Genomic DNA, 18158 nt, shown 5'->3' with positions numbered 1-18158 from the left:
GGCTTTTTGTTCAATTTACCATATATATACATACACACACATTAACTAATGTGATTATCCCTACTTAGAGTCCCGTCATCAATTAATTAAAACAGATTATACAATGAAATAAAAGAATAAAATATGAACCAGTTTAATCTTCTTTGAATGAAAGTAATATTCAAGAAAGGTAAAAAGTAAATTTCTAAATTTATATGTGTATTTATATTGTTGGGATGCAACCAAAGTCCCACATTGGAAGATCTAGAGAAAGATCATGGGTTAATAAAGATGAAATGATATCTCTATTGGTATGAGGCCTTTTAGGTGGTTCCAAAAGCAAAACCATGAGGGTTAAAACCCAAAGTGGACAATATCATACCAGTGTGGAGATATCCGGATTCCATTGGTTCTAACAAGTGGTATCAGAGCCATGGTCTAGATCGAGCCGTGTGGGTAGAATCCTCGATACCTAAACGAAGGAGGTGAGGGCTCCCGGTAAAAGTCCTTGATTAAACTCTCGAGGTGGTCTATGCTCCCAGTATTCATGTAAGACGTGCGCTCCAACGCAGTGAAGTGGAGTAACCTCGATTGGAGGACGAATAAGGCTTGAGGGGAGGCTCGGACCATTAGAATAATAGTGGAACTTCGTTTGAGGGGAGGATTGTTGGGATGCAACCAAAGTCCCACATTGGAAGATCTAGAGAAAGATCATGGGTTAATAAAAATGGAATGATATCTCCATTGGTATGAGGACTTTTGGGTGGTTTCAAAAGCAAAATCATGAGGGTTAAAACCCAAAGTGGACAATATCATNAGGGATATAATTATTCCCTTGCTAGCGACCGATTTGAGAACTTCCCAAGAATCCAACTCTCTGTTGCACATACAATCATAGAAATTGAACAAGAAAGAGCGGATTAAATCATATTTATTGCAAATTTCGTTTATTTTCACCTACGAAATTCCCATGGACAACAACTTGTAAACAAAGAAACAGATCAAAGATAATACAAACATAAACCAGAAATGAGCCGTGTAAATTAAGGAAACGTATTCAGACAACATATGCAGTGAACCAGGAAACACCAAGAAATGATTAGTAAGCATAAGCATCAGGGTTCTGAAGCAGGAAAGCTTCCACGGCCTTATACATTCCCAAAACCCTTTCTTTCCCTGCCTTCACTTCGTCTTCTTTCAGGACAAAATCGCCCACCGTGTAGTACTTACTAGTCACCTTAGATACCGAACCGCCATCTTCAGTTTGCTCAAGCTTCACCTCATACGTAATCTTTTCGAGTTTCTCGATCAATGCATCGCCTTCAATCAACGTATACCTGTATACCAAGGACTCTTCGTTTAGCTCATCCACTCGGTATTTGACAAATTTGAAGTTCCCACCTTGAGCAAAATTGATCTGTTTGATACTTCCGGCGCCTCCACTGCCTTCAAGAATGTCGACACTTTTGATGGCTTGTGGCATTAGTTTTGGGATCAAGTTGTGGGAATCTACTATCGAGGCTTTAAAGATTCTTGAAGGGTGGATCGGAGAAACGTGCTCGTCGATGAACGTTGTGATTGCCATGCTTTGTTTAGTTAATCAGGATTCAATCGATAACTAAACCTGAGAAAACCTGTTTCTGCTCACTGAAAATCAGCAGGGGGAAGAATGGTATTTATAGATTAATTGAAGTCTTCACTGTTCAAAATATTCTGCTGCTTGGCCAATTTGTTTGCGCGGAGTCTTCTGTACTATATATGAATCTTTGCTGTGGCTAACAGGATGCTGCCCGTTGTTTTTTGGGTGAATTCGAGTTAGAATGACTGCATGCTTCATTGTTTTTAACAATAATGAATAATTATAATAATTAGCCATTCAAACGTTGTTATATACATAGGATGTCTCGAGAGATTCTTCATTTTGGATTTTTCAAATCGTGAACGATCCATGCATGTTTCGGAAAGAGTGCCCATCAAAATCACGTAATCACGTATGGATTTTACTGGACAATCATTAAATTTACAAATAAGCATTACTATTTTGAATTTAGATGTGTTTTATGTTTTGATTAACTAACTTGAGAACATTACGAATATTAATCGTAAATTTGTAAATCAACGTAGACACGTAATTTTTTCACAAATTATTTAATAACAAATATGATTCTATCATTTCAAACAATCATGATTTAATTTATTTAATCTTTTCATGTTTGATTTTTGAATCATTCAATATATTTTTCATATTTATTTATTTATTTTTCATGCTTCTTTGTTCGATTAAATTCATCAATCTTATCATCATATCTAAATTTCGTATTTCTTTTTCATCATCGGATTTGATGTTAATTAATTTTTTTGATACTTGCTTTGTTTTTTTTTCTTATGAGGTTCTTATTTTGTTTATTTGAGTCATTCACACTTCGAATATTACTCCATTTTATTTTCTCTTATTTTTTTAGTCTCACTTTATTTCTCCACATCTTTCACCACCATTGACAACATATCATTGTTCTTAGTAACTAATTTTTGTAATTTGAAATAAAACTTGTGACGTTTCTTATTTGGTTATCTAAGATTTTCCATATATTTAGACATATTTTCTCTGTAAATGAACTAAACTCATACTTAAATAAATTTTCAGCTCTCTCCTTTTGAAACATACAAAAAATTTTCAATCATAAAAAAATTTCAGTCCAATATTACGCTTACACAAATTCTCATTTATTTCAAATCCTAAAGTATTTATATATTCAACCAAAAAATCTGTTATTTACGGATTATTATTCTTTCACAAAACAAATAACAAAAACTAAAACCTTAAAACTGGTCTATGTTAACTTATATTTTAGGTTGTGCATCATTCTAAATCAAATAATAGTAATTTAAGGATTCTATTTAAAGATATTGGATAATTATGTCTCAAAATGATAGAAATTTCAATGAACAAAATAATAAATCATCACAAACGAAACCGAGGATAGAAGCCCATCTTAAAATGTTAGGAGTATAGGATCGACGAGCTGAACGAAGAGACCTATACTTACAACTACATGGTGATTGAGGGCGATACCTTGACAGATTCACTCCAGAAAATCACACAAAAAATCAAATTAGAAGAGACACTGGATGGTGGTACATTGTCTGCGGTGACCAGCACGTATCACACGAAGAGCGAATTTTCACTTAAAGAGAGGATGACATAAAAACGGGAAAGGAGAAGTTGTTGGTAGTTTACAAGGCCGTGGAGGCTAACCTAGTTCAGAACCCTGATGCTTACGCTTGAAGAAGAAGATGTTTCTCCTTTGTTTATTGTTGTTACCCTTGTTAGGACTGGTTTTGTGTGTGATTATAAGGATCTTTAACTTGCATTAGATCCCATGTTTTGCGTCTTTTAACTTTTAACGGATAATTAAATCTACGATATCCAGTAAAATTAATTCAGAATACAAGGTACCTCATAGAGAGCATGTGGCCGGGAAGATGAAGTAGGGGGGTAGCAAGAATAATGTGGTTTGCGGTTTACCGAAACTAAAAAAGGCATTGTGTTTCCCAATAACAATAAATTTTCAACGAAAAGCAATTGGTCTACAAATCGACTATAGTGTATATGCTCATATACACTAAATCAGAGTCATATATATACATATAAACAAGCCAATTAACGATGTCTACGACTGAGAGATGTAAATAGCTCCGTTCTTCCGGCTGAGATAAACCCAAAGAAGCAGATATCGACCACTATTCTATCTTGAAACAGTAGAGTTTCCGATAATTCACATACCAAAGCTTTCATCAGGTAATTTCTTAGTACCTCTCCCCCGATGGCTTTGTTCGAGGTTAGATTCTACTGGATGGTTGGTTATCTCATTTTTCTCCAATCTGACCATCAATCAGATCACAAAGTTCAACTTGCTCGCAGATCAGGCAGTGAGGCCGGTCAACATCTGATGCAGTTTCGCATCACCTTGGAAGCTTCTTGGCGAAAATGAACATCTGTTTTCATAGGAAACAAACATTTGATCAAAATCAAAGCCATGGATTTTATTACAGATACATACAAAAAAGAACATGTTAAAAAAGCATTACCTATAAATTTATAACTATGATAAGGAGGAAAAAGAAGGAAAATATAGGACAGTCACCTTTCACTCAGGTTGAACTTTGGATGCTTTCAATTTCTCAAACTGCTTCCGCAAGTAGGCCTGCTTTAGTTTCTCTCTACGAGCAGCAGCCTGCTCTTGTCTGCGCATTTTGAGCTCGGACACTTTCTCCCTTGCTTGATTTGCTTCTTCATGAACTTCCCTGAGAAAGGACGCGATAGTCAGAAAAGGTATTGAAGACATCAAAGAAGATAGAGTCTCTTATGCACTCAATGATAGATTTGCCTCAAAGAGCCATTTCACTCGTTACTTATGCTCGTTTATGGGAAAGTCATACAATTTCAAAATTGGAGTTCAAAGGGTACTAGGATACGACTATGCGTGTGCCGTCTCCAGGCATCGCTTATATCAGATCAACTTATTGGGGCAGGGATGAATATATTCTCAATTCATATGGCATAAGACAACTGATATACCAAGTTCGTGAACACAAAAAAAATAAAAAATAAAAATGTCAATTCTTGTCGATATTGAAGAACTTACTTTACAAAGCGCTTATGTTCACTTCTGTCTACCGTAGCAGTTGTTTCGCCAAAACCTGCAGCTTTTGTTTGTTGCAACAGTGAATCATCATTGTCATCACCATTCTTATCTTGAAGTTCATGTGGAGATATATGTCGGTCCCGAGACATCAGGGGCTCATTCTGCTCAACACCCTTCCGAAAGAAGTTAACGCAATACTTCTCTGACTCTTCCTCATCAGAAACTTCACCTCTGACAAGCTTATCATACAGCTCTGCTTTCCTTTCTAATGCTGCATAGCTTGCTGATCCGTCATTGACAGCTTTTAGCTCGAGCTTATCCCTAAGACAAGACAAAAACGAATTCTTCTATCAGATAACAGTACAATTTACAAAGACTCAATATCTTAGGTATACATGGTTACACAACAAAACTTTGACATCACATTCAAACAAATTATTTACATTACAATTACCATTCATAAATTTCCGAACCCTAAGGACACGGAGACTCTAATCAGACATCATAATAGCCTGCATTCGCTAAACCATAAGTTCCAACAAAAATCTTGTACACCATCAGCCATTTAAAAGAACAAAAGGAAACAAGTAAGAGATCACCAACTGATTGCATATCACGATTCCATATCCGGCAAAACCATAGAACCCTATTCGTACACCATAACTTCAATTAAATATCGTAATCGCCAAAACATAAAGAATAACAACAAATACCCTTAACAGTAATCATTAACCCAATAAAGCATTAATCTATTGAAAGGAGGATGCCAGCCAAAGCAACTATACTTCGCTGCACGGGTATCTACGCCGGAATTCTTGGCGGAGAAAGAATCTTGCGCGGATATCTTCATCTTGGCACGGTGCACCTCAAGATGTTGGGCGTAGTTAGCGTCGGCGGATTGAACGGACTCCTTAGGGTGGCGCTTAGAGTCCTCCTGGGACTTGTACAGGTGAGCCTTGAGCTCGAGGATGGAGGACGGCCCAACGCCTTCGATGGCGCGATGCTTGCGCGGCATGATGGAAGATTCCGTCAGCCATCCCAGAGATTCCACTGCCGTCCTCTTCCGCGACGCCTTCGATTCAGTTTCACCCCCTTCTTCGCCCATTTTCCCTGCCTTTTCCCTGCTTCTGCGATGGTACATGGGGGATTTGTTTAATAATTTAGCGAACCAACGACTAATAAGTTGGCCCATATAAATTATATTGGGCTTTAAGTAAACAGCCCGAAAATAAGATCCAGCCCAGTGGCCGCTACTATTATTATAATTATTTAATATTTATAAAATAGTTTATTGGTGTAATTTTTAAAATCTCAAAATATTATATTTTTTAAGTCCTCTACTGTTTTTTCATCAAAAATTAACTTATAGAAAAAATCTTAAATATTAAAATCAGCAAATTTTAGAATTTTTAATTTAAATTATTTTAATAAATATAGTTATTAAAAAAATCGAATGGATATATCGCTGGCTAGTGTGTATATATATTATATATAATATTTGAGTCATAAAAGAGACAAAACAGACATAAATTTAGAATCCCAAAATACCCTCTTTCTTTTTTGTTCACTCTTTATTTTTCTTTTTCATGAAAAAATAAATTTATATAAAAACATCTGAAAAATTATTATAAATAAATAAATTAAAATTTTGGATTTTAATCTCAATGTTTTTTAACAATATTACTTGTTAAAAATCATACAAATTTTAACTCTATTTTTAAATTTAATTCTAAAGCTTTATAGCAAAATTACCTATATAAAAAAGGCAAAAATTTGTGTGAGACGGTCTCACGGGTCGTATTTTGTGAGACATATCTCTTAATGGGTCATCCATGAAAAGTATTACTTTTTATATTAAGAGTATTACTTTTTATATTAAGAGTATTACTTTTTATTGTGAATATCGGTAGGGTTAACTCGTCTCACAAATAAAGATTCGTAAGACAGTGTGACAAGAGACCTACTCAATAAAAAATAGATCCGTATAGTAATATGTGCATGAAAATTTTATTGTACATGCACATAACACACGCAGATAGCACTAATATTTACAAACTGTCTGTTCAATTTTCTCCTCACAGTACCAATCTTGTATCCAATTCCAACTTCTACAATAAAAATCTCTATAAATTAATAATGTTTCAACCACAAAAATTTATTAATTTAAAGAGTTATTAATTCATCGATTTATTAATAATTTATTATTTTAAATAGTACCTTTTCGATTCATCGAATGCATACAAAAAAATAAAATTTATTGTACATAAAAATAAGCAATTGATATTCATTGTTCGATAATTAAACAATATTCAATAAGTTGGTTAATCAAATAAAATACTCCTACAAACAAACAAACAAGAATAGAAACAATATAAACTAAATTAGAAGATTTCTATTGGTTAGTATAATAATGCCATAGATTCTGGCTGAGTGGGTGAATCTTACTACGGGCGTTCTTAATATTCTAAGCCCATAGCATTTAGAGATAAGATTTTATAATCAAAAGATAATAATATAAGTTTATCAAATAAAGTAAGGATTAAACTCTTTTCAAATGTAGACGAATATCTATCTATATTATATTATTAAGTTTGAGATTTTTAGAATAATTATTTTAGAAGACATTAAAATATTTAATTACATAATTACTCTTCTAACCCTATTAAAAATCTCCTCAAATAACACTATATTTTACGAAGAAAAAAGTTTAAACAAAATTTTTCTTTCAAATCGAATTTTTTTTAAATTAAAAATAATTTTGTGTTAATTATTTACTATTATTTGATTAAATAAAAAAAATAACTCATGCGACATATCTATATTATTATATTAAGTGTGAGGACATGCTAATAACTACCTCAAGATTATACTAACTTTTTTTCTCAATTTTACCATTACATGATATTAATATTACACTTTTGTTTTTTGTTTTTGTTTTAATTTCAACACACACTTTTATTTTTATTTATTTTTATTTCAATAATTCAAATATCAATTTAGTCCCTTTATAATTTGTCAAATTTCACTTTAGTCTATCGATAATAATAAAAAAATTGTATAAAAAAAATTGTACACATATCGCTGTGTGTATAGTAAAAAGCAGGAGTCTTTGTCAAATTCTGTTTCCCATGGCCCAAGCCACGAACACGGCAATATCCGGACAAAGTTGCCAGTTCAAGGACAACTTATTCAGCATATATAATTATTAGCAGCAAATAAATATTCAAATCCAATTGAATAATAGTTAGTTACGTGTCCGTTTTACCTCGACTTTTTATCATTTAGAAAACATTTTGCTAAAAATCATACTCAAAATAACGAAAAAAAGTCAACAATTGATGTCAAATTTTTTTTATCAATAAATAATTTATCTGTGCCAAGAATAATTAATGGGATAAAAGCAAGAGGAAATTACAACAATCCCCAAAACAGAACCCGGAAGCGACGCCACCCGATTATTTTGTGCTTCCAAATTTCATCTAAAATCTGACAATTACAGCCAACGTCAATCGAGAGAACAAACAGCAAAGGGCATTTCCGTCACGACGAGAGCGGGAATTCTGTACATCTCCGCGAAAGGAACACCCTGCACTCGTCCTTAGGAACAATGGTCGGTACGTACGAGATTTCATCGCAGCCGTCCGTTCTGTCCCTCTTTGCATCAATTAACGTGGCAAACAACGCGATGAAGAGCTTCAGATGATTAATTGCGTACCTCTGGCCCACACATTGGTGGGCCCCGGCCCCGAATGCTAAATAGTTCTTTTTATAAATCCGGTCCTCTTGTCGATCCGACATAAACCGATCCGGGTCGAACCGTTCCGGGTCGCTGAACCCTTGAAAAGAAGAGTCGAAGACGGACGGAAAGACGATGGTGCCCTTAGGAATGGTGTAATTCTGTGTCAACGGGAAGTCTACGCCGGCGATGTGTGGCACCATAGTCGCCGGAGCTCTGATCCTCACGACCTCACGCGCCACCGCTTCTGTGTACTTCATTTCTCTCAGATTTTCTCCCGTTATAAGGCCACCTTTTTCTGGTACCCAGTAGCTGGCTACCTCTTCGCGTACTCTGGTCAGAACCTGAGGGTGTGAATCCAAATAGGTCACCGCCCACAGCAGGGACGACGTCGATGCGTCCTGTGAAGCAAAGAGGAAGTCGAATAAATGGCCACCGATTTCTTTGCAGCTGTACTCGAATGAATTCTCGGATGCTTCCCTCACATTTTCTTGCATCCAGTAGTCTATCAAACAAGTGGGTTCTTCTCCGGATTTCATTTTCTTCTCGCTTTCCTCCGCGCAACCAGCGAGCGTCTCCGCCAGTCTCTGCACAGCAAGCCGCGCGTTTCTGAAGGCGAATCCCGGTAAGTCGAAAGGAAGTTTCATCAGCCCAACATTGAACGAATTGTAATCCACATTAAACCGCTTACGCGCCTCCTGAGTCAGATAAGGTCCCACGAAGACAGTCTGCGAGGTTTCTAAATTCATGTCGCGGCAGAGGATGCGGAGTGGGATCGACTTGTTTTGAGCTTTCTTGCACCATGACTCCAGGTGCTTGATAATAATCCGCTGCTGTATATCAGTATACGTTTGGAGAGCTTTGAGGGTGAAATTGGGTGCTATCCGGCGGCGCAAATCTTTATGCTCTTGGCCCAACATGTAGATTAGATTATGCTCACCGAAGAGTTTCTTGCCAAAGGGGTGCCCAACGAGGTGGAAGGCATCGTCGCGTACGTTGGCAAAGACTTTGTGGGAGTGATCAGTGGAGTAAATGTAAACAATGTAACGCCCGATGATGTAGTTTGCGGATATACCCAAAGGCGTGGACTTGGCGTAGGACGATTGGAGGTCCCAGAATTTTGTGGGATTTGCGACCAGGGAGATGGCGTTGCCGACGAAGGGAAGAACAAGAGGCGGACCTGGCAAGAATCCCTTCTTCTTCAGATAAGAAATCTGTTCAAAAAGCAAGATAAGAGCTATGAAGTAGATTAGGTACGGAACACATGATGTAACTATACTCCATTGAAATCCCATTTGTGCTCCAAGTTCACCAATTTGGGTGTATTGAACTCGGAGATGGATATGTAATTTGCAGGCAAACAATAGAGCAAGTCAAAGTGCGAGTGTACGGTAATGAGTGGATGACAGGTGCGGGCGGCAGTTGGTAAATATGAGGTGGAAGCGGGAAGGGCTACGGGGGTAAGATCGTTCAGGATTTGAAGCTTGTACTTGGATTTGTTTTTTTGTCATTTTCTCTTACCTCGCTGATTTATATATATATATATTAATCTTTTTTTAGAAAATTTAATGTGTTAGGCTAAGTCAATAAATTGAGTTACAAATTAAGTTTTAAAGCGTATTTAAAATTATATTAAATGCACTTTTGTAAATATTTTTTTTCAAATAAAGTGTATGCACAATTTTATAATTTCAAATACATTTTGTCACACAATTTGTACACGTAGTATTTTTCAAATTTATTTTAGAAAGTAATACTCAAATTTTTGGTGGGAAATGTGTGGGGTTGGAATCGAGCTGGGAACGTGAGGAATGAAGTGGAAGACTCTAACTTGTTCCCAGAAGACAAACACGTCCCTATTGCTTTATTTGAACTTCTTGCCTTTTACCATTGTTTTCGTAACTGGATTGGATTACTCCCAAAAACCGTTTAACCGTTAAAACATTATTTTTTACTATCAAGACACGTGAAGACCGAAGGCCAGCAATAATGTTTTCTTTTTGACCTTTTTTCTCTTTCGCTTTTTAGATATCAAATAAGATATGGTCCACCACTCGATCTACGTGCGGTAGCTGGAAATGATTCCTATTTAAAGATTTGGAATAAGCATGCTTATGAGAATTATAGCATGTATCACTTTTCAACAGCTTTATGGATAGCCCAACTATCCAATTTCATAAAAAGCAAAAAACTCGTGTGAGACAGTCTCACAGGTCGTATTTTGTGATACGGATATCTTATTTGATCATCCATAAAAAAGTATTATTTTTTATTATGAATATCGGTAAAGTTGACCCGTCTCATAAATAAAGATTCGTGAGACCATCTCACAAGAGGCCTACTATTCATAAAAAGTGCACCGCCTCATTGAAATAGGAATTTGTTGTAAATAGATCTTAAACTACGTATTCCATTAAACATATAAGACAAATGAAAGTTTTTAGGTTGATGGCTACAAATAAGATAAGAACACAAGGCAAGATGTAGCAAATACAGCTATTTAGCAATGTATCTGTTCCCGAATATCGGCGTATATCTCTATCCTCCCCTTCTCATGATTAGATTTGCCGAACTATCAAATTCCACCCAACTTGGAATAGGAAATTGTCCGTTAACTAACTATATAATTACTATTTAGGGTTAGGAAAGTCAAAGTAAAAGGAAAGCAATTTTTTGAAGTATTTGTATTGGTTTGGTTTGGTTTGGTTTGACAAAACTTTGGTCCAGTGGGTACATTTAATGAAAATGAGAACTATTTGGAATAGATATGTTCTGAGACGATCTCACATATCTTTATTCATGAAACAGATCAATTTTATATATATTTACAATAAAAAATATTATTTTTGTGAGATCTTCTCACAAAAGGTTTTATTATTTTTATAGTTTTTCATGTCATTAGTTATTATTATTATTATTATTATTATTATTATAGCTGAACAAATTTGTTAAGTGCTGTAAAAGTTCAACACTTTNACTGTAAAAGTTCAACACTTTTAAAAGATTGTGGGAGGACCATATTAGATAAATTTTAGTGGTGCCATCTGTCGCACACACTCGTTACACACATTTATACATAGTTGTTATTTATATATTTTTTTATCGGGATATGTAACAAAATCATATTGAAGTTACAACTTTCAACTATTGAAATTACATAAATCTGGAAAAAGTAAGACTTTTCATACCCTGTCGTATCGGTGCTTCGACCATCGATTATTTTTCAAAAGATTTGTTTTTTTCCTAATCTATAACTTTCATATTAAACATTTTTTTCGAATTCCAACGTATAATATCAGATTTTAAAAAACTATATTGATGATTATTTTTGGTCCAACCATCCAAAAACAATATCTCTGAGCTCTGGTGACAAATATTTATTTATTATATTTTTATTAATATAATAAAAAAAACTTAATTGTATATTGGAGTTGATAATTATTTATCATAATATAATTTTTTTAAAAAATAAATCTATAAAATTTTAAAAATCTTTAAAAATCATTTTATTTATGTATTTTTGGCAAATAAATTTTAGACGGATGTTTAAACTTCCAAATTCGTTTCTAATTTTATTTTTAAATATATTTTGAAAGGATTTTAAATGACTACCAATATTTATGATACTTAGTGGACTTTGAAAATTTTAAATTTAAATTATTTTAAAACTTACATACATCTATAATAATTGTTATAAAATAGTTAGAAAAAAGAGTTACCAGTGGTTTATTATACTTTGAATATTTGATTTGAAAAAAGAGATGTCAAAAAAATATTTTTGATAAAATGGCACTTTTAATTTGGAATTTACTATGTTTTATATTTCATTTTTTATTCAATTTAATGATGTATTTTTGGCCCAAAAAATCATACTGGGCCCTATAAGTGTTCGTTAAATTGTTGGGCTTATAGATTGAACTCCGAACAATGGGCCAAGAAACATATTCAATTGGACTTTAAAGTCCAAATAGGAATACGAAGAAGATGCGATTTGTTATTAACAGCTCCGCCAATCGGCTTTGTCGCCTTCGGGAAGTGGAAGATACTGCCGGCATTTCGAGGCGGTGAAGCGATGGGATCTCCGGTCGCTGCGAAGGAGTTACAGAAAGACCTTGAGAACAAGGCCAACGATCTCAGCAAACTTCAGAAAGGTTGTTTTTCACATCTTGTTTATCGTTTGCGCGAATTTTTAATTAATTTCGAGGTTGTTTTCTTCAAATATCTGTGTTCAATTGTACAGATATTTCTAAGAATCACCAAATTAGAAAGAAATATACTATACAGCTAGGTGAAAACGAGCTAGTCCTCAAGGTAGGTCCACTTTTATCGTCTCAATGTGTTGCGAATTCCACGCGCTTGAATTTTGTTTGTGATTAATGTTTGTTCGTTTACCGATTTATGGTGCTATTTCTAAAGGAACTGGATCTGTTGACTGCCGAAGCGAATGTGTACAAATTGATTGGTCCCGTGCTAGTGAAGCAGGACTTGGCCGAGGCAAATGCTAATGTTCGCAAGCGGATTGAATACATCTCCGCTGAGCTGTATGCTTGATTTCAGCTATTGACGCTTGTTTGCCAGTTGGAAGATTATAGTGTTTTGAAATGCTTTGTTAGACTCGTTTCTTCGAGATTGTTTTGTATTGCTTATAAGCTTATGAGCGTGACGTTATAGTGCTACCTGTTATCCTCCTCGCTATTTTCATGTGATAGATAATGGAGAACTCTAGCCGTGTCTTGATTTTTTGCTTAAATTTAGGGGGAACGTGCACGTCTATGGCAGAAATTATTGTTTTTCCCCTTTCTATGAGTTCAAAGAGTGTTGAAAATTCAGTTTTGATTCCTCCCAAATTTTGAGTCATTAGCTTGGACCAAAATTCGAGGTGACATATAACTCAATTTTGAAGGAGAACAGTAAATAACAACAAATGAGCTGTGAAATTTTTTTAGGATAAAAAGGCCTTATTCAGCACGGATAAAGCTTATTATTGGTCAGTTTAGTAGAGGGATATTATCTCCTGTCATAATACTGATTTAAACTAAAGTTGAAGGGAAGCTGTCACCTTTACTCATAATTTAGGATTTTTCAGAGTGGTAGAGGTTTAAGTACTGCAGAAATCGACTTGTCTCGGTGCACTATTGAAGTGTTACTATTGAAGGGTATTAATTGCTTGCGATAAGAAAATGTATACTTTTCGTAGTTAGCCTTATGGAGGTTAATATTTTTTTTCTTTTTTAAAATATCATTTCATATAAGGTATGGTTGACCAGTGATGCATTGTCTGTGAGTGTCATTCATGGTTATCAATTGCACAATTGTTTTTGTGCTTGTGAAGTAATCACATGATACACAAGTCAATTGATAATTAAGCATTTGTACTGAATAAACTTGGAGCTGCAAGAGATTTCTTACTGGACAATTCTTCTCTGTTCCTTGCTGCTCTTGTTTCGTCTGCTACTGGTTCTAAATTTCTGTTCTTGGATCAGGAAACGCTTGGATTCTACTCTCCAAGATTTAGAAGAAAAGCAGAACAGCAAGAAAGAAGCGGTTCGTAACCCATCTACCTTTTCCAATCAATTTGAGTCCTATAGGAGTGGATTTAAATGATTTTTTTTCCACGTGGTATTTGGCTTCTTTCTAATCTGGAGTTTGATTAAGGAATAGTATTTCATTGTCATTGGAGCTTGTAACAAAATACTGGTGCTGTCATCTGAACTCTGAAGTTAGAATTTCGGTGGATGATGATATCTTATGTACGCACTTAATTGAAAGTTTTGTGCATACCTGATAATTTTTCAAACTTAATGGCTCAAATAACGAACCCTCGCTGTACTTATTCCAAGAAACGTACTTATTCCAAGAAACATGTGTTTACGTTTATATTATTTGCATTGATGTTGTTTTGAACTGTTGCTGATAAACCTCTAGTTTATTATGAAATCTCATGTGATCCAATTTTTTAATTCATCTCTTATTTTGTTCAATTTGTTTCGTTTTCCCCTTTCTGAACTAGATGGCATTAATGCCTTCTACATGTCCTCAATTTACAGATATTTAAAGTACAACAAAAAATCCAGTCTCTACAAGCTGGAAAAGGCAAGGTATAATTTACCTGAGTCAGCAAGCATGATATGGTGGCTGTCACTTTGATGGGTTTTGGTGTCATTGTACTTGATGTATTGTTTAGAATCACTGTCCATGCAATGAAATATCATTTTGTAGGCGACTAATGATAATTCAACTCAATCTCTGCATCCATGAAGTGACCTATTAGTACTTGATAATTTGTTTATGAATGAATTTGATGCTTGTATGGTAATTCTTGATGGTGCTCTCATAGCATCATTGGAATGTTGTTCACTGTAGGTGATTGTTCATTCGAACCCATATCAGTATTTTCTGCGGGGTTTTTGGTGTTTTTAGTCATAAGAATGTCTTTATAAGTCGAATTCCTAATGAAAAAAACCAAGAGAAAGATTAATTTGAAAATTCAGGACTAGATGCTTACTCAATGAGCGGTTCTTCCTTTTTTTTTTTGAATATTTGTCATTTGTTTATTCTCTTGAAGTAACTAGATGCCTCTGCCAAAACATATGAGGTCTGATTTCTTCAGCCAAAATTTTGATTGAGACGTGACTTCGTGATATTAGGGAGAAGGAAAACATAAAATTATACAAGAAATGAATATTTTATCTGCTTGTGGGTGTTCTCACGGTTTGGTGATGCAGAGGTAGATGATTTGTTGAGGGAAACATAAGGTTAGCAGTTGCATTTTGTTTTTGTTTTTTTTGGTAGAACATATGTATTAGCATGTTCATAAAAGTTTTATGTTGGTTTGAAACACAGTAATTATAGTCTTTAAACATCACAAGGTTGTTAGACACCAAAAATATTCTGGTTTGATGCTTAAACAGATTTAGATAAGTGATGATGTAGGATTTAAGAAAGTTTTAAGATGAAGCCGGGTTGATGATAAGGAATAATATTTCTGATGACGATCTCCATATCATTAACATTTTAGATTAGAACCTACGAAATAAAGTTAAACTTGAATGCTCCTAGGATACTGACGTTCATTTTTTCAGATGTCTGAACGTCATATTCTTGTCATGAAGTACGAAGAATAAAATCAACTGTATTTTTTGTTACTTCTTACTTTTCTCGTTCTGCAAAATAATGAAACTATCCTTCGGATTATTGAATTTGACTTCTTACTTTTCTTGTTCTGCAAAATAATGAAACTATCCTTCGGATTATTGAATTTGATCTTAACAACTGCTGACTATACTTTAGGTTGGTGTTAAGATGGAGACTTGAACCTTACTCAACCCCAAAAACTAGCTCAAGGGGTAATGATTGTCCAAGTCACAATCTTAGCATGATATCAGGGCTCATTGTTATGTTGGACTGCCCATGAACCACCTGATAATGTTTTGTAAATTTCATGCTCCAGTTGTTCATTCTTGGACGTGGGAGGATATGTTTCCAAATCGATTGGATTGAGTTCTTGAGAGTTGTATTTGTGGACTTAGATAATCCTTCCACTTGACTTAGTTTTTGGGATTGAGTTAGGTACATGTCTCAATCTTAACATAATTTCAGAGCTAACTCAAGGGTTTAGTTAGGTCAAAGTCTCCATCTTAACATGGTATAAAAGACAATTCTTACGGTTACGTGTTGTACGGCCATGTGGGCCACCGATACTGTCTCGTCATTCCTGAGTGTGAGGGGGTATGTTAAATGTCCCACATCGACTGAATTAAGTCTTTGAGAGTTGTATATATGGACCTAGATAGTCCTCTCCTCTTGAGCTGACTCTTGGGGTTGAGTTATGTCTAAGTTTCAATCTTATCGGTTAGTCGGTAATATGTAAAATGGTTCTCAAATTTCGTGTGCAATTTTTATTATTTGTTTGAAAAAATAGAAGCCCCGTGGACCATATTTTCAACATTTTCATTTTGTATATTGAATTCCATAATAAAAAATATTAGGCTACTCCTAGCCGTTGATACTTAATGGTGACAAGGTCATTTCAGTTGACCTAAATTTTATAATGTCACGAATGAACTCAAGGATAAGATGTATGCCTTTCTAATGGACACCATTAAGCGCTGTGTGAAGCTTTGAAAGAAAGCTTTTCACTGCAAAGAACAAGAAACACCAAAAACACGCGATTGGTCGCAGATTTAGTATAGTTGGTGTCAACGTGCTTTGTTGGTGGGTTGCAGACTTCAGAGGACAATGCCTTGTACCATAACTCCTTTATGTCAGTCTATGGGACAAGTTGGTGAGACAACCACGCTTATGCAATGCGTTATCTGTTGTTTTTATTTTATTTGTTGGTGGTTGGTTGTGGCCAACGGTGCCCATCTACCATTCACGTCGGAATCATATGGCGATTGACTAGGTTTTTAGTTGAGGGGATATGTCTTCAATTTGTGATTGATAGTGGCTTTATCATGTAAGAACATAAAGTTGGATAATACATTAATGTTAAATTGAAGAACGATCATCGTCTTTCGTGTTGGGCTATTTCTGGTGGATGGTTTCAAGATAATATTAAATAGCTCTGCATTTATCAAGTGTGGTTCATAAAAGATGTGAATCATCGTTTGCTCTATGAAATTCTCGACTTCCACCTGTTTCAATTCTTGTTTATCTACGAAGAATAAGATTTTGGGGAAGGAGAGTCTGATGCTATACGATACATTGATCGCCAGCTGAAATTTCCGGAATCTCTTTCGAAGAAAACAATTGCCACGTTTTACGAATTCCCCTTTATCTCAAACAAAATACTCGTTTTATTATATAACCAAGAAATTTGAGGCACGCAACCATTAATACATGTGGTCACGACCCCAATAAATGTGGTGTCCAAGAAATAAACGAATAAGTTGCTGTGCAAAACTTCATATGTGGTGGTGAATCTAAGAAGTGAAATTTAGATTTTTCGAAAAATTATAAAAATCAATTCCAATGCACCCGATTCTTATAATCAATGATCTTATGAGCACTAGCATTGATTGTGTACGTAGTCTAAATTTTGTATTACTAAGATTAAATGAAGTGGTTGGATGGGAATATGACTCGACTGGGGTAATATGTGCTTATCTTTGTATAAATGTTCTTTTTTTTTTCTTGGGCTTGTGGGGTTGTCAACAAATCAATGAATTGATACAAGCTTATCATTTTCATGTTTTTTTGGAATCTTTTTTTATTTTTTTTTATTGGTTGGTTTTTCAACCGGAGTAAGCCTGTTGAAATTCAAATATTTATACGGGCATTTGTACTTTTTTTGGCAATGAAGATAGCGATAGATAGGTTTCGAAAGTGGACAATCTATTGTATGAAGGGAAAAAAAACAGTTGAAGACTTGAAGTTTCCAGGCTCCACTTGAAAAGCAAAAGTACTGTACGTTAAGGGGTCAGGCATAAGGTACTTGAAAAGGAAATCTGAAATTTTTATTTTTTTTTCAAAAAGATAACTGCATCTGAGAATTTGACTGTGTTGCTTACTCCAAAACCTACACACCTTTTTTTGCTCTATCTTGTAAAGTTGAAACAAGCAACACTCTTTAATCTAATCGGATAATTATTGGGTAATCCACCACCACCACCGGAATCCACCCCATCCACAAAGGAATCATTGATTAATTAATTCCTGCAAATTTAACTCAAGAAGTCCTCCATCGACATTAACTTTTTGGTTTAATTTTTTTCCAAAAAAATAGAAACCCTTACGTAGAATCTATGTCCAAGTTGCTAGTTAGGTAAACATGCACGTACATCAGTATGCACTAG

General features: G+C 34.8%; 4 protein-coding genes across 4 annotated transcripts; 1 reads left to right on the top strand and 3 right to left on the bottom strand.

Moving 5' to 3' along the window:
* Positions 1-1078: 1078 nt before the first annotated feature.
* On the bottom strand, positions 1079-1564 carry LOC140972430 (major allergen Pru ar 1-like). Its single transcript, XM_073434881.1, has one exon. The coding sequence runs from the start codon at positions 1562-1564 to the stop codon at positions 1079-1081; it is 486 nt and encodes a 161-aa protein (XP_073290982.1).
* Positions 1565-3511: 1947 nt separating this feature from the next.
* Positions 3512-5764, bottom strand: LOC140979031 (uncharacterized protein At4g18257-like). Its single transcript, XM_073444387.1, has 4 exons — positions 5411-5764; positions 4626-4946; positions 4125-4284; positions 3512-3975 (listed from the first exon to the last, which is right to left on the bottom strand). The coding sequence occupies exons 1-3, from the start codon at positions 5728-5730 to the stop codon at positions 4128-4130; spliced, it is 798 nt and encodes a 265-aa protein (XP_073300488.1). The 5' UTR covers positions 5731-5764; the 3' UTR covers positions 3512-3975; positions 4125-4127.
* A 2230-nt stretch (positions 5765-7994) lies between these two features.
* LOC140979025 (cytochrome P450 710A11-like) lies at positions 7995-9875 on the bottom strand. Its single transcript, XM_073444384.1, has one exon. It carries the CDS (start codon positions 9654-9656, stop codon positions 8166-8168), a length of 1491 nt encoding a protein of 496 aa, XP_073300485.1. The 5' UTR covers positions 9657-9875; the 3' UTR covers positions 7995-8165.
* Positions 9876-12324: 2449 nt separating this feature from the next.
* LOC140979017 (prefoldin subunit 6-like) lies at positions 12325-14723 on the top strand. The gene is made up of 5 exons (XM_073444373.1): positions 12325-12512; positions 12602-12672; positions 12778-12902; positions 13845-13905; positions 14409-14723. The coding sequence occupies exons 1-5, from the start codon at positions 12434-12436 to the stop codon at positions 14463-14465; spliced, it is 393 nt and encodes a 130-aa protein (XP_073300474.1). The 5' UTR covers positions 12325-12433; the 3' UTR covers positions 14466-14723.
* Positions 14724-18158: the final 3435 nt, after the last annotated feature.

This window comes from Primulina huaijiensis, chromosome 1 (assembly GCF_012295235.1).
Source record: "Primulina huaijiensis isolate GDHJ02 chromosome 1, ASM1229523v2, whole genome shotgun sequence".
Taxonomy (NCBI): Eukaryota; Viridiplantae; Streptophyta; class Magnoliopsida; order Lamiales; family Gesneriaceae; genus Primulina; species Primulina huaijiensis.
Note: the sequence above shows the minus strand (reverse complement) of the source record. Positions and strands in the feature narration are given on the sequence as shown.

Bases quoted from the DNA above. Each gene is read 5' to 3' on its own strand.
- LOC140972430 (XM_073434881.1), bottom strand. From the start codon at position 1,564: ATGGCAATCACAACGTTCATCGACGAGCACGTTTCTCCGATCCACCCT.
- LOC140979017 (XM_073444373.1), top strand. From the start codon at position 12,434: ATGGGATCTCCGGTCGCTGCGAAGGAGTTACAGAAAGACCTTGAGAAC. The intron at 12,673-12,777 runs GTAGGTCCACTT...CTATTTCTAAAG, and splicing joins AAAACGAGCTAGTCCTCAAG to GAACTGGATCTGTTGACTGC. The intron at 12,903-13,844 runs GTATGCTTGATT...TTCTTGGATCAG, and splicing joins GAATACATCTCCGCTGAGCT to GAAACGCTTGGATTCTACTC.
- LOC140979031 (XM_073444387.1), bottom strand. From the start codon at position 5,730: ATGGGCGAAGAAGGGGGTGAAACTGAATCGAAGGCGTCGCGGAAGAGG. The intron at 4,947-5,410 runs GTATAGTTGCTT...GTCTTGTCTTAG, and splicing joins GTAGATACCCGTGCAGCGAA to GGATAAGCTCGAGCTAAAAG. The intron at 4,285-4,625 runs GTAAGTTCTTCA...GTCCTTTCTCAG, and splicing joins GAACATAAGCGCTTTGTAAA to GGAAGTTCATGAAGAAGCAA.
- LOC140979025 (XM_073444384.1), bottom strand. From the start codon at position 9,656: ATGGGATTTCAATGGAGTATAGTTACATCATGTGTTCCGTACCTAATC.